Source organism: Pipistrellus kuhlii, unplaced genomic scaffold, assembly GCF_014108245.1.
Source record: "Pipistrellus kuhlii isolate mPipKuh1 unplaced genomic scaffold, mPipKuh1.p scaffold_m20_p_24, whole genome shotgun sequence".
In the NCBI taxonomy this organism is placed as follows: Eukaryota; Metazoa; Chordata; class Mammalia; order Chiroptera; family Vespertilionidae; genus Pipistrellus; species Pipistrellus kuhlii.
In genome coordinates this window covers 501594-517563 of record NW_023425523.1, presented here as the reverse complement: position 1 = coordinate 517563, position 15970 = coordinate 501594, and the positions used below count along the sequence as shown (strand labels likewise).

Genomic DNA, 15970 nt, shown 5'->3' with positions numbered 1-15970 from the left:
GGAACTGGCGCTTGCTTAACAGGGAACAAAAGCAAGAGATCCCTGGAAAGGTATGTCAGTGTGACAACAAAGGGGGGTTATGCTAATTGGCCATCACTCCATCACAAAGATGGGTGCACCCACAGCTGAGGCCAAGTTCCATAAGGAGCCTTAACAAGCAATCAGCGGGGACCTGAGGCTAGCCCTCCCCCACCCCCATGGGCTTGACAGGGGACTTCAGGCCACACTCCCCACCCCAGCACCAGGCTGGGGGACCTCAGGCCTCACCCCCCACTGCAGCACTGGGCCAGGGGACCTCAGGTTGGGCTCCCCACCAAACGGTGCTTGACGGGGGACCTCAAAGTGCACCCTGGGTGCTGGGTGGGGGGAACTCAGGCCGTGCCCCCTGCCCAGCTGGGCTTGATGGGGGTCCTGAGGCTATGCCCCCTGCCCGGTGGGGCTTGACAAGGGTGGGACTGGCCAGGTCTGGATCTAGCCCAATGGGGAAAGCAGCCGTGTCTGGGTCTCATGCGATTTTGAGGCTCATGTGGGTGGGCGGGGACTTGACTCTGGGTCCCCCTTTTAATGTGCACAAATTCCGTGCATGAAGCCACTAGTGATAGTAATAATAAACCTATTCTATTCAGGTATGCTCTAATAAGGGTAAAAGGACTTAAAGGGATTGTTACATCGCCATGGGACTGAGATCAGCCTGGCACCCTGTTTGTAACATCCCCCCCCCACCCACACACACACGCAGCCCCCAAAGGTGCTTGCACTAAAGTGTAAGGCCGCAGGACAGTCCCGCAGAGCAGACCCCTACCCTGGCTCTCCTGAATGCAAAGCCTAAATCGTTTAACTAATTGCATTAAAGCCGCCCAGTTGCTGATCAGTCACTGCAAAGAGTTTTAAGTAAGAATTAGTGGTTTTTTTTTTCAGAACTGAATTCTAACGGTTAGAGCTCCGAATCTGCTTGAACTGCTGGAAGGTATCGTAGTTTCACATGTTCGCTTTGGCCTCGCTCACCCTAGCCTAGGGGAAGGCCTTCACAGAGGAGGATGCTATTTGCTCCTGTGGCCACCAGGTGGCGCTCAGATTCAAGCAGCCGTTGGCACAGCTGGGGTGCAGGGTGCCTGGCTAGGCCCTCAATCATTAACTTTGGGTTGACATCGTATGACGCAGGAGTTTTTTTTTGTTTTGTTTTGTTTTTTGTTTTTACATCTAAACTAAAAGAATAAGGATTTCTATTAAGCATTGTAAGTTGCATTCAGTAGCCTTCAATACACAACCCACCTACCATCAGTCAAACCCAAAAGCAGTTCACTCTTGGGCATGCCAGGAGTGAGGGCAAAACCCCTTCCGCTCCCAGCGAGAGCCTACTCAGGCCCCGCGGGCAGGGGTCGGGAGTTGCATCTCGTTTCTCATCAGTGATGTGTGGTGAGGAGCAGCAGGAGGAGGATGTGACCGGGAAAGGAGCGATTCTAGTGCTTAGAAACCAACAAAAACATCCAAATGATATCAGAATACTTGTTCCTGCCCGATTCTTGATGGGAAAATTCTCAAATATAAGCCGTTTGTTTCCCTGCTACAGAAGGTGGGGGGGTTATTAAAAAAAATTTTACAGAATTTCATATTTTGCTAATATGAAGGCATAAAGCAGCAACAAAGAAAAGGAATGCATCAAGAGTGAATACACCAGGGTACTGTGCAAGACACTATATCATTTTTGGGTGTTTTAGAATAAATGTGACAGAGGTCAATAATCACCAAGTTTGAAAGTTAGAGCAAGATCAGTCGATGACTAACCAGAGTTAGCATCTTTCATGGAAAGATTACTGACCATCAGCATTTTTGTTTTGCAAATGGGCGCATTTTAAAGCTCATTTCCTCTTGGCGGAAAAAAAATGGTTGTGACTCACAGTTGAGGAAGCTGTGATGCTGGAGTCCGTGCTTAGAGCAGTCAGGCCGAAGCTGGCTTGAAGGACCTTTAGGGGGAAAATATAAAGAATAATACATGTGGGCTGGTTCATGGACTCCCCAAACCAGTGAGTGACCAGGAGACACACTGGCCAGGGCTGTATGTATAATTTTTAATATATGTCCCCTTTTTCCCCCTGGAGCCCTTCCAGCCCAGCCCACCCCCCACCCCAGGCCTTCTCCACCTTATTGTCAGGGTCCATATATGCACAGAAGGTCATTGATTGATCACCTCCCACCTGCTCACCCTCCCCTGCTTTCCCTTAAGACCATGCTCTGTTCCATGCGTCCACAGGAGGCAGAAGTTTCTGATCACCTGAGGATGCTTTATAGGAACGACCTTTTACAGAAAACTGTTAACCGATGCTTTGGCTAGGACTCAACCCCCACCACCACCACACCCCCACATCCCCAGTAAGCCAGATGCTTGCATGGTGGTGTGTCCCCTGACCCAAGGGCACTCTATCTGACCCAAAATGCATTGCTGCAGACAGTTTACTCCTAATCCACCAGTCTGCGACCATTCCCTCCCAGTGTCTGATCACGATCCCATAATCCCACGCCAACCACTGCTACTCACCAGCGAGGGCACGGAGACGGAGAGCTTGGATCTGCCCAGGACAGCCCTGGGGACCGAGGGCAACTTGTGCAAACACACACACACACACACACACACACATTAGAATGTGAGCTACAGTCGAAGAGATTACTGTCTATTTATGAAGTGCATTAAATTAAAATACAACCCACCTGTTAAGTCCTTGCTAATGCGCTTAATGAGTTTTAGGTTAAAAAAATATTTAAAAATTTTAAAAAGAAACAGAGACGGAAGTGGGGCCAGGGTGCAGGGACGGGTCACTCGGGAGCAAACAGGCCTTTGGACTCGGCGGACATTTGCCCGGAGAAGCGGACTTGTCAGTGGGACCGTGGAGCTGTGACTTTTGACCCCCTGCCTGCTGCTCCTGTGGGTTTTGGCTGCAACAGGACGTCTCTGGGGTCCACAGTCCCAGGGGCTCCGGTAATACCGGAGCCAGGAGGGCCTCAGGGGGGTGGGGGTAGCAATTGGCTTCACTGTCTAATCTTATTCTTTTATTTTATTTATTTTTTCTAATCTTATTTTGTTTCAAAGAGCAAGGAAGAGGGAGAGAGAGAAACATCAGTGAGGAGAGAGAATCACGGATTGGCCGCCTCCTGCACGCCCCACACTGGGGGTCCAGCCGGCAACCTGGGCCTGTGCCCTGGCCAGGAATCAAACCGTGACCGCCTGGTTCGCAGGATGACACTCAACCCCTGAGCCACGTGTGCTGGGCTTCACATTCTCACCTTGATCACGCATCCACTCGCTCGCTCATTGCTGAATTCACTCCGCACCTGAGTATTGGGAACGTACTAAAACCAGACAGTCATCCATTCTCATCCAAACTGGAGCGCTGTCGGTGAAAAACACCCAGTGGGAGAGGCACTGCTACGCCCTTAGCGTTTTATGTCTGAGAAGGCTGTAGCTGGTTTTTATTTTCCCCATGTTGCTTATGTGCTTTCAATTTTTCTCCATAAACCGTAAGTCCAGCGAGTCTGAATGTCAGTTGCTATGACGAGCTGCTCGCACGCGGGCCGTTGGCAAAGGGAAACGTGATGGAGCCTCTAAGGCGGGGGGAGCTGAGCTGAGACGGGGGCTGAGCTGAGCTGCAGAGCCAAGACCCCCGGCGGCGCGGACATGACGCTGGTGGACACGGGGGGGGGGGGGGGCAGGTGGGAGCTGTGTGGTCGCTCCGCCCAGCCCCTGCCCCGGGGCAGGCAAGAGCCCTTCGCCAGTTGACTGCAAATCAGAGTGGGGTGTGTGTGTGTTTTGGGGGGGGAGGTGGTGCTTAAAACAGACCAACAGGCCCTAGCTGGTTTGGCTCAGTGGATATAACGTTGGCCTGCGGACTGAAGGGTCCCAGGTTCCATTCCGGTCCCAAGGGCATGTACCTTGGTTGTGGGCACATCCCCAGTAGGGGCTGTGCAGGAGGCAGCTGATCGATGTTTCTCTCTCATCGATCTTTCTAACTTTCTATCTCTCTCCTTTCCATTCCTCTTGTAAAAAAATTCAATAAAATATATTAAAAACAAAAACAAAACAAAACAAAACAAAAAAAACAGACGACCAGGCCCCACGCCTGCCTTTGGGTTCGGTGATTTGGGACCTGTCCCGGAATTGGCCATGGGCAGGTTCCCAGTGAGGATGATGCTCCGGTGCAGGAACCGCAGAAGAGAATTCCGGCTTTTAAAAGGCTCAACTCCCGCACGGCCTGTGTAGCTCAGTGAGGAGGGTGTTTGCCTGCGGACTGAAGGGTCCAAGGTATGAGTCCGTCAAGGGCACAAGCCTCAGTTGCAGGCTCCTCCGGTGAAATTATTATTATTATTTTTAAAGTTTGAACTCCCAGCATTCCTTTTGTTTCCCTGGCTCCCCAGGTGGGGGAGCCCCGGTTGCCAGGCGCCCAGCACAGGCACCTGCCTGAGATAAGGCCATGGCCATGGGGGTAAAGCCAGCCCAGACCTGCAGCTGCGCCGCGCTCCCACCGAGCTTTCCTGGAAAAACGTCCCTGTGCATCCAGATGACCCGCCCCTGACCCGCTTCCTCCGGGGTCCCCAATGGAGCCAGGCCGTTCTGGGGGCCCAGCCTGGACCCCAGCCCGCTGCGGGCACCCCCTTAGGCCGCGCTCTCCAGGTCGCTGTCCTTTGTCCCCCTGCAAGGTGTCCTCGCTCCCTCTTAAAACACATAATAAATAAGTAAAGAAAATTCGCCCAGCAGGTGTGGCTCAGCAGTTGAGCATCCGCTCCGTCCCCCGTGGGGGGCGTGCAGGAGGCAGCTGATCCATGACTCCCTCTCATCACTGATGCTTCCATCTCTCCCCCTTCCTCTCTGACCTCGATCTTAAAAAGATAAGGAAGGAAGGTGGTTAATCGCCTTTTCCAGGGTCAGCAACCTGGGGCTTGGGGTCTGGGCCGCAGCGGGATCCGTCCCAGGGCGGATCCCCCGCGGGGCTCGGGGCAGGAAGACCGGGCCGAGGGCGCAGACGCACCCGCGGCCGGAAAGGGCCTGCGCGGGCCGGGAGCTGGGCGGCGGCGATGGCCGCGGAGTGACCGCTCGAGGCACCGAGTCCCCGCCCGCCGCCGCGATGGGCCCGCCGGCCGGGCGCGCGCTGCTCCTGCTGCTCCCGCTGCTCGGGGCGCCGGGGGCGCTGGGGGCGCTTGGGGCCCGGGCCGGGGCCCCTCAGGCCGGAGCGCGTGAGTGCCGCGGGGCCGCGGGGGCAGGGGCCGCCGAGTTTGCGGGGAGCCGGGGGCCCCGCGCAGCCCCTCCCCACCTTCCCCGGGATCCCGGGAGGGAGGACCGGCCGTGGGCGCCCAGCCTGGTCCCCACCCGCGGCCCCCGCTCTGCGGACCGGATCGCGAGCCGAGCTCGGCTGCAGGTCCCGGGACTTGAGTCTCGGGTGTCGCGTCTCTCCTGCCGGCTGCTTCCTGCTGCCCTGTCGCCGCCCGGGACTGACCTTTGCGCCCCTGACCCTGTGCTTGCGGGCGCGTCCCCGGCGGGGTTGTGCGGGGGATGCGGAGGGGTCCCCCTGCGGCGGGGGGCGGGCGGGGAGGGGTCCCCCTGCGGCGGGGGGGGAGGGGGTTCGGCGCGGAGGGGTCCCCTACGGCGGGGGGGCGGGCGCGGAGGGGTCCCCTGCGGCGCGGGACGGGCGGGCGGGTGCGGGGGGCGTGTTTGCGGTGAGGACTGGGGTCTGAGCTCCGCGCCTGGGCCGGGCGCCCCCAGCCCCGTTAGGAATCTGTGCGGGTTTCCTGATTCCTGGGACTGTCACTGCCCGGAAACGCAGCGGCCTCTGTGGGGCCCGGGGGTTAGGCTGTGGGTTCGGGGGGAGGGTGAGGGAGGTTCAGGTGCTGCCCCGCGGGGCCTGCGGCCAAGGCTCCCATCGGCGGGGCCGCCGGGGCCGGGCGCTCAGGGGAGGCCTCTCCGGGTCCGAGTCTAGGAACAGGCTCCTGGCGCCCAGGGGGGACACGGGTTTCCCCCGGGCCCGGTGCGCCCCTGCGCCCCTTTTCCAGGCACGGGGTCCTCCCTGGCCTTCCTCCCAATGGGCCCCCCTCTGTGCGAGGTCAGAGGTCAGCCCGGCCCTGGTCGCGGGGCCCAGAGGGCGGTGGACGCGGTTGGAGGCTGTTGATCTGCCTCTGGCGGCGCGAACGCCGGGAGCACCGGCTCCCCCTCCGCGCTCCGCGCTCCGAGCTCCGAGCCCGTCCCGCCCGGGGCCAGCCCCTGGGGGAGGCCCGGCTCTGCGCGGGCAGAGCCGGGACCGGGGTGGGAGCGGAGCCCGGCTCGGGTGGGAGCGGATCCGGGACCGGGTGGGAGCGGATCCGGGACCCGGGTGGGAGCGGAGCCCGGACCGGGGTGGGACCCGGGACCGGGTGGGAGGGACCCGCAGCCCGGCCTCGGCCCCCACCCCCGCCCGCGCCTCTGCTCCCAGGGCCGCACGCGCTGCGCTTCAGGCTGATGGGCGCCACGGAGCCGGAGCTGGGGCTGCCGCTGCTCCGGGCCGCGGGCTTCGTGGACGAGCAGCTGTTCGTGTCCTACGACCACGAGCGGCGCCGCGCCGAGCCCCGCGCCCCGTGGCTCAGGGCGGCCGGGCCGCTGTGGCTGCAGCTGAGCCAGAGCCTCAAGGGCTGGGACCACATGTTCACGCTGGATTTCTGGACCATCATGGACAACCGCAACCACAGCGCCGGTGCGGGCGGGGCTGGCCGGGGTCCTGGGCAGGAAGGAGGTTTGGGGTGCTTGGGGGGAGGAAGAAGGTTTGGGGGGCAGGAAGGTTTGGGGTGCTGGGGGGGGAGGAAGGAGGTTTGGGGTGCGGGGGGGCAGGAAGATTTGGGGTGCTGGGCGCAGGAAGAAGGTTTGGGGTGCTGGGGGGCAGGAAGGAGATTTGGGGTGCTGGGGACAGGAAGGAGGTTTGCGGTCCCTGGAGGCATGGAGGCGGGAAGGTGTTTGCTTCCTGAGGCCCCTAGGTCCCGGGATGGAGGAGAGAGCCGCCCGCTCGTTTGGTTTCAGAACGAATCTGGGGGTGTCTCCAGGGGCCCACACCCTGCAGGTGGCCCTGGGCTGCGAGGTGGGCGCGGACAACAGCACCAGGGGCTTCTGGGCCTACGGCTACGACGGCGAGGACCACCTGGAGTTCCGCCCCGAGACGCTGAGCTGGCGGGCGGCGCCCGGGGCCTGGGCCACCAAGATGGAGTGGGAAGGGAGCCCCGTGCGGGCCCGGCAGAACCGGGCCTACCTGGAGCGGCTGTGCCCCGAGCAGCTGGGGCGGCTGCTGGAGCTGGGCGCCGGGGCCCTGGACCGGCGAGGTAGGCGGGGCGCCCTGCAGGGGGCGTGCCATGCCGGGGACCGGCCTGTGGGATGGTAGGGGGGTGCCATGCCCAGGACCGTCCTGCAGGGGGTGCCATGCCGGGGACCGGCCTGTGGGATGGTAGGGGGGTGCCATGCCCAGGACCGTCCTGCAGGGGGTGGGGGGGGGGTGCTATGCCCGGGACCTTGTGGCTGAGCTGAGGTTCCCCTCCAAGGTCGCCTCCTTTTGTTTGTTTGTTCATCCTCACCGGAGGATGTTTCCCTTGCTTTTTTAGAGAAAGCGGGAGGGGGAGAGAGAGAGAGGCTGGTTGCCTTCAGCACGCACTCCCACTGGGGCTGGGATCAAGCCTGTAGCCCAGGGACTTGCCCTCGCCTGGAAATCCACCCGCAGCCTGCAGCGGAAGCTCTAACCACGGGCCCTCACCGGCCAGGGCGGGCCTCCCCGTTCCCGGGACAAGCCACGAGTCCTGGCTTTCATTTCTGGTTCCCCTTCCGTGGAGCCGACAGCGCAGCTGGTCTCGATTTCACCGCGAACCCTGGGCCTGCGAGCCTGTGTGCCTTTTAGGACCAGAAACGTCAAATATCCCAGGGAAACAAGCGCACAAGGAATTACAGGGGCGGCGGGGAGAGGGGGAATAGTCAGACAATAGTCAGTGTCCGCAGCCTCGGGGCCACGGGAAGGTCCTCACAGAGCGTGGCCCCGGCCCTGCCGGCCACTGTCTTACAGGAGTACCTCTGGCCCTTCCTCTCCCTTCTTCGCGCCCTTTAAAAATCAATAAAAACACATAAAATAATTACATATATTGAAAGCAAAGAATCCGTGCTGGGTTGAACCAGGTGAGATTGCCGACATCCAATCATTCTCATGCACCTGAAGGCGGTTTTACCGGATTCAACCCAATAGGGCCTATTAAATAGGCTAACACAGCAGGAGACAGGGCCCACGGGAGGTGGGGGGCTGACGGGAGGGACAGGACCCCAGGCTGAGGGGCTGTGACTCCTCTCCCCATGACACACCTCAGAGGGAGAGCCTCTTGGAACATTTTTAAAAAAAATCCTCACCCAAGGACATTTTTCCATTGGTTTGTAGTGAGAGTGGAAGAGGGAGGGAGAAACAGAAACATCCATGTGAGAGAGACATATCCATGGGTTGCCTCCTATACCCGCCCCAACCAGAGCCAGGGCCAGGGCCACTGTGGTACATACCTTCGACCGGAATTGAACCCGAGACCCTTCGGTCTGCAGGCCAACGCTCTACCCACTGAGCCACACCGGCCAGGGTTCTGTGGGACACGTGTGTAGCTCGGCCTGCACATGTGTCCTTCCTCCCACCCGGAGCAGACGGGAAGTGAAGGTCGGGGTGCTCCTGGGGAGGATGGCGGGGTCCCCTCCCCACACGCTCCTCCTCCCCCAGTGCCCCCCTCGGTGCGGGTGACGCGCCGTGTGGCCTCGGCAGCGACCACTCTGCGGTGTCAGGCTCTGAGCTTCTACCCGCCCAGCATCACCCTGCGGTGGCTGAGGGACCGGCGGCCGCTGGACGCGGAGCCCGCGGAGCTGCTGCCCAACGGGGACGGGACCTACCAGGCCTGGGCCGCCCTGGCCGTGCCCCCCGGCCAGGAGCAGGGATATGCCTGCCAGGTGCAGCACCCCGGCCTGGAGCAGCCCCTCGCTGCCACCTGGGGTACGGACCAGCCCGGCGAGGACACCCGTCCAGGATGGGACAGGGGGGTCCACGTGGCGGGAGGGGTGCCCTCGGCGGGAGGGGTGACCTGGGAGGGAGGGGTGTCCTGGGAGGGAGCGGTGCCCTGGGAGGGAGGGTGCCCTGGGCAGGAGGGGTGCCCTGGGAGGGAGGGTGACCTGGGAGGGAGGGGTGCCCTGGGCTGGAAGGGTGCCCTGGGCGGGAGGGGTGCCCTGGGCGGGAGGGGTGACCTGGGAGGGAGGGTGCCCTGGGCGGGAGGGGTGCCCTGGGCGGGAGGGTGACCTGGGCGGGAGGGGTGACCCGGGCGGAAGGGGTGCCCTGGGAGGGAGGGGGTGCCCTGGGCTGGAAGGGTGCCCTGGGCGGGAGGGGTGCCCTGGGCGGGAGGGGTGACCTGGGAGGGAGGGTGCCCTGGGCGGGAGGGGTGCCCTGGGCGGGAGGGTGACCTGGGCGGGAGGGGTGACCCGGGCGGAAGGGGTGCCCTGGGAGGGAGGGGGTGTTCTGCGAGGGAGGGGTGACCTGAGAGGGAGGGGTCCCCTAAACAGAAGAGGGTGCCCTGGGTGAGGGTGGGAGGGTGCCCACTGGCTGCTGCCGTTTCAGAGCCCTCCGTGTCGGGCGCCCTGGTCTTTGGCATCGTCAGCGGGACCCTCACGGGTGTCGTCCTCATCTTCGTCGCTGGGGTTTTGTTCAGATTCCTACGGAGGAGGCGGGCGTCCCGTGAGTAGGAAGACGGAGGAAGTCTGCCCAGGGCCTGCAGGCTTCTGCAGGGTGTGGGCGGGGCGGGGGCAGGGAGGGCCCAGGGCACCGGAGAAGGGCCTCTGCTGGCTCTCCCTGCGGCACTGGCTTCCCCAGGGGAACAGGAATGGCAGGGCTTCCACAGAGGAAAGCTGGATCCCTAGGAGGGAGCCAATCCATGATCCTCTCTCATCATTGATGTTTCTCTCACTCTCCCCTCCTCTCTGAAATCAATAAAAACTTACAGAGACGAGAGGCCCACGAAATTCGTGCAGTCGGGGTAGAGGTCAGGGGTCCCTCAGAGGGGTGGTCGCCCCTCAGCCAGGCCTGTGCCCTCGCGGGGACGTCTGGCTGACGGCTTGGGCGGGGGGGAGAGGTTGGACATCCTTAGTGCTGCGGAGGGAGCGGCTCCAGCCACCACACTGCACTCGCCAGCAGTGAGCCCGGCTTCTGGCTGAGCCGCACTCCTCCTGTGAGCACTGACCACCGGGGCAGCTCCTGCATTGAGCCTCTGCCCCCTGGTGGTCAGTGTGAGTCATAGCGACGGTTCTGCCTTTGGTCAATTTGCATATTCGCTTTTTATTATATTTTAAAATTTTATTCCTTGGGGAGGGAGAGGTTGAGGTGAGTGGGTGAGGGAGGTGAGGGAGAGGGAAGGTGATGCCCAGATCCTTGTCTCTGCAGGAGGCACCCTGGGGAGCTATGTCCTCGCCGACCTTGAATGAGGTGCAGCTGCCGACCCCGCCGGAAGGAGACGGTCGGAGACCCAGAGCAGGCGCCGGGTGACTTTGGTGCTGGAGAACAGAGCTGCACCCCGCAGATGGGAGCTGGCCCAGAAACCCCTGCTCTCTGCCGCCCCTCATTTAGATTTTAGGTTCCTACCTGCCAACAGTCCCCCCTACCTCCCCCCCTCCCCCCCAGCGACCGCTCTGAGGATTCCAGGCTGGAGGAAGAGCCTGTCTCAGTTTCCCGCCCCTGTGACCCCGCGCGCTGGCGCCATCTCAGCTCCTCCCTCCGCAGCCAGGCTGCTGGAGTTTGCGGGCTTGGGATTCTCCAGAAGCTGCGGCCCTTCGGTGCAAGAGCTGACACTGTAACCACTGGGCCACTCCGGCCAGGGCCAGCTGGTGCTTTCTCGCTGCAGCTGCCGCATATATTTGGTTGCAAAGCTGTGGCGCGAGGCCTTCTGTCTCGCAGGGCAGGTGGCTCAAGAGACCAAAGATACATGTAATACGTGCTCACTGTAAAAACATTGAAGAGGAGTAAACCTGAAGCTATCATTTTAGCCAACGATAAACGCTATCAATGTCGTGTGTTCCTCTGTCTTAGTGCGGTATGAAAGTGTAAAAAGCATCCAATGCACATGCTTTAATAAAGGCATGAGGAGTTGTGTTGAGCACTGCATGGTTTTCCTGCTGTATTTGTCCGCCATACATACATGCTCACTAGAGGCCCGGTGCATGGAAACTCATGCACTCGGCGGGGGCAGTCCCTCAGCCCAGCCTGCGCCCTCTCCCCTCACACCACCCACCTGCTCGCTGCCCCTTAGCGCTGCCTGGGAGGTGGGAGAAGCTCAGGCCACCGCAGCTGCCCTGCTTCTGGCTGAGCGGACCTCCCCCTGTGGGAACGCACTGACCTGCATTGAGCGTCTGCCCCCTGGTGGTCAGTGCATATCATAGCATCTGGTCATTCCGAGGTTCAGCCCATTTGCATATTACCCTTCTATTACACAGGATTATGTTATTTGGGAGAGTTTTGTACTGCTTCTAAGTTTCTTACAATTTGTTTCATGAACTATTTTCATTCCACTGTAATGGATGACGTCACTGTTCTATGCTCTAGAAACATTACCATCTGCATTGTAACATCTTGCTTATTTTGTTAACTCCCACACGGGTCTCAGGTCGGGCAGTTCTTGCTAAATGTTAAAACACCCAACAGTGTCTTTGCAGACACAGCTCTAACCAGATGAGCTTGACCTGACTCCAACCAGTTAGGTTCAGCCAATTGCAGAGCTGGAAATGAGCATGTAAGTGACCAGATCGTGTGCCTAAGCCTTGGCTCGGCCTCGCTTCTGTGAGACTCACCTTGGGTGTGGGTCCCTGCCGCCTCCACTTACTGCAAGGAACGGAAGCTACCGAAGGGCAGCGTCTCCCTCCGGAGCAGTCACCTCAGGCGGGGAACGCATGGAGTTCAGTGACGATTTCCCCTCCAATCCGCGCTTTCGCTGTACACATATATATGTCACCCTGTCCTCAAAGCATCAGCCAAGGAGCATCCTCCTGCTCCGTAAGGAAATGTTACAGTTAACTAGGCAACAGCTTGTTTTCTGTTGTTTTATTTCACAGGCTGCGATTTCTAGAAACTCCCTCCCTAGTCTCTACAGTAACACCACTGTGAACCATTGGCAACTGGGACCTACCTGTTCATGTTCCTTGTTTACAGCTGGCGTTATAAATCTCTGTTGTCGCCAAAACCAGTTTGGCTCAGTGGATAGAGTGTTGGCCTGCAGACTGAAAGGTCCCGGGTTCGATTCCGGTCAAGGGCATGTACCTTGGTTGCGGGCGCGTCCCCAGTGGGAGGTGTGCAAGAGGCAGCTGATCGATGATTCTCTCTCCTCTTTGTAAAAAATCAATAAAATATATTTATTTTTTTAAAATCTCCGTTGTCCTTCTGTCTTTCTTAGCTCAATTTTCCTGGCCTCGTTCATCAGTTCTTCGGGTCAAATGCATTTGAAAATCAAAACTTTACATTTTAAAATCTTTTTTTTCCCCCAGAGAGGAAGGGAGAGGGAGTTAGAAACACCCATGATGAGAATCATTGATCAGCTTCCTCCTGCACGCCTCCCAGTATGGATCCAGCCCGCAACCCAGACCTGTACGGTGACCATGACCTCCTGGTTCACAGGTCAAAGCTCACCCACTGGGCCAGGCCTGCCAGGCTGAATGCTGTTATTTCGCTTTTGGCAAAACTTCCTAAGCCTGATGTTGTGGAGATGGGCGCCCCCTGGTGGCCACAGCCAAACACCGCAGCGGCCCTGAGACTCCTGAGCGGGGGCTGGGCCCAGGGACACCCCCGGGGAAGAAAAGCGCCTGGAAATGGGAGGAAATGCGGAGAAACGTCACCAGCTCTGCCAGTCACTGAACCCACAAACGGAAGGCAAACAGGACCCGTCACTTTGCGCAGTTGGTGAAGGGCTGCTGGGAGGTATAAGCAAAATTTATTATATAATAACAGCTTGTATTGGAGGCATTCTTCTCACACACATACACACACTACACACATACACACAACACACACACACACACGCACAGGCTTAAAAACCAGACCCGGCCCGGACCGTGTGGCTCAGCGTTGACCTATAAACCGGAGGTCGAGGGTCGATTTCCCATCGCACGCAGCTCAGGCCTGGCTTGCAGGCCCCCATCCATGGTTCCCTCATCACTGACTTTTCTCTCTCCCTCTCCCTTCCTTCCTGAAATCAATATATGTGTATACACACACACACACACACGTAGAGATAAAAATGGCAACGTCTTTATATTAAAGGAGAAAACCATTTTTACAAAGCCCAAATTCTTCCAGATAGTTGTCTGTTTTGGAATGGGGGGTGGGGGGTGGTCAGAACGGCAGGGTGGGCGGAGGGAAGGTTTGTGGGTCTGGAGCCTCCAGCCTCGGAGGCCCGGGCTGCCTGGGCCTCAGCTCGGCCTGTGTGTTTGGTTGTTCGGGTTCGGGGGGACCAGGGTGCGGGCCTGGCGGGCAGGTTTCAGCGGGAGGACCCGGAACCTGCTGTTTACGGTCAGAGCCCGGACAGTGGGCCTGGCTTCCGAAGGCCCCGGGTGTGAGCCCCGGCGTGAGCCCCGGGTTTGAGCCCCGGGTGTGAGCCACGGTGTGAGCCACGGGTTTAGCTCCGGGTGTGAGCCCCGGCGTGAGCCCCGGGTGTGAGCCCCGGTGTGAGCCCCGGGTTTGAGCCCCAGGTGTGAGCCCCGGGTGTGAGCCCCGGCGTGAGCCCCGGGTGTGAGCCACGGTGTGAGCCCCGGCGTGAGCCCCGGGTTTGAACCCCGGTGTGAGCCCCGGGTTTGAGCCCCGGGTGTGAGCCCCGGTGTGAGCCCCGGGTGTGAGCCACGGTGTGAGCCCCGCGGAGCCCGGTTGAGCCCCGGTGTGAGCCCCGGGTTTGAGCCCCGGTGTGAGCCCCGGGTGTGAGCCCCGGGTGTGAGCCCCGGCGTGAGCCCCGGGTGTGAGCCCCGGCGTGAGCCCCGGGTGTGAGCCCCGGTGTGAGCCCCGGGTGTGAACCCCGGTGTGAGCCAAAGGTGTGAGCCCCGGGTGTGAGCCCCGGTGTGAGCCCAGCACATCCGGAGCCGCGGGCTCCGTGCGGCTGCGGGCGGGACTCTCCCCTCTGCGCATGCGCGGCCGCGGGCCGGCGGTTCGGGTCTGAAACCCCCGCAGGGCGGCGCCCGGAGCTGCTGGGCGGTCACCGTGCGTGTTTGCGGCGGGAGGGAGGGGAGTTCGGACCCGACAACGCTCTGCTGGGGCAGAAGGTCACCATTGGGCAGCTCCAAACCTACAAAACCACGTCCCATGCCGGGCTGTCCCTCCCTCCCCCTTTCCCGGTTATCCTGTCCCCCCTCCCCCGGGGCCCCTCTCTCCTGACCCGCGTCTGGTGATTGCGGTCCTTCTCTGGCCGGTCTGGACGAGACCCACATGTGACCGGACTCAGGGAAGGCCTGCAGTCACCCTAAGGACGGTCTGAAATTAAAATTTTTCAATTTTTTTTGAGTCCGAGGCCAGTATCCTCCCCCTCAAAGATCATCTTCTGTGTGGACTGCTCCGGTGGTCTTTTTGCCTCTAAGATAAGGCACCTGTGAAAAGTCGGGGTAACTGGTAGCTTCCCCATTTCTGGGCCCTCGGGGGATAAATAGCATAGGACTGGAACCACAAATCCCCGCATTGTTATTGTTATTGAGCTGATTGTTCACTGTTAACCACCCTGCACCCGCCTGTGTAGAGGAAGCCCGCGTCTGTCCTCTCCCTTTTCATCCAGTCCCTCCCTCAACCGTCACCCAAGGTTTCTGTAACCCCCTGACCTCTCCGTTGATTGTAACGGATAAAACCGGGTGCAAAACGGCCCTTCTCCAGATTTCTCTCCCAGGCCGTGGAGAGCCTGCTTCGGGCCTTTGTCAACAGTTTGGCTCAAACTCACAAAAATTATTCACAGGTTTGCATGATGTTTGTTTTTACAGTAACAGTTTCATTGTAAGTTTACAAAATAGGCATTTATTTATTAACCAGGATGGGGAGAGATGTGTTTTTTTCTTCTTCTTTCAACCAGAGTGACTCAGTGGAAAATTTCAAAGATTGCCATGCCTTGTTTACAATACCAATAACCTCATCAGAGGCCTTTCCCGGGAAGGTCCCGAGGGCTCTTTGATGACCTTAATCACAGATCAGCCCTCCCCAGCACTTAATCCCTAATTCTAGGAAACACCGGTTCTTGTCTCTAAAGAGGAGCAGAGGGAGCTGGTGAGGAATTGCAGGCAAACCTGTGCGGGCCAGAATGAGGGTCCCGGCAGCTGCTTGTGGGAGTTTAGCCTTAAGCTCCCCGACTCCGGCTTTACATACAAACGCTGGAGAAAAGGAAGAGGTTTTAATTTTTATTCCTTGTCAGCCTTTCCATTTTTCCAAACACTACTAGACCCTTAGGGCCAGAGGTCCTTCATGGCCAGGCATACACTTTCTCCAAAACAGAAAGGACCGTCAAAACACGTGTTTTAAAACGGGAATATTAAAAGATTGAAAGGAAAACTCCCTCCACCGACAAGCCCACCATCCTTACTGTGTCCACATTCCCGCAGGAGCTACTACATAATATACTCGTTTCTCAGTGGAAATAAAAAGAAAGATTGAGCAAACTTCTTTTTCAGCGTCCTACAACAGGAAAATGCACCCAATTTACCAACTAGCACGAAAAGAAGAAAAAAATCAGAAAAGAAAGGAAAGCTTTTCAAGGAAATGAAATTTGCCCCGAGGCTGAATAACCCCAGCTTCACCAGCCAATCACAGCGTTGAGATGGTCAGCTCTCCCCGCCCCCCCCGCGCCCCGCCCCCGTGGTGACCTAACTTTAAAAAAAAAAACCCGCAGCGTGTGTCTGAGGTTCTCAATCAGGTCCGCAGACATTCTATTTAAAGGGCTGGGCGACGCCTGGAGCTTCACTGCG

At 59.1% G+C, this 15970-nt stretch overlaps 1 protein-coding gene across 1 annotated transcript; it reads left to right on the top strand.

Moving 5' to 3' along the window:
* The first annotated feature begins 4990 nt into the window (after positions 1–4990).
* HFE (homeostatic iron regulator) lies at positions 4991–11151 on the top strand. Its single transcript, XM_036453120.2, has 6 exons — positions 4991–5223; positions 6453–6710; positions 7054–7326; positions 8742–9008; positions 9624–9740; positions 10443–11151. The coding sequence occupies exons 1-6, from the start codon at positions 5115–5117 to the stop codon at positions 10481–10483; spliced, it is 1065 nt and encodes a 354-aa protein (XP_036309013.1). The 5' UTR covers positions 4991–5114; the 3' UTR covers positions 10484–11151.
* Positions 11152–15970: the final 4819 nt, after the last annotated feature.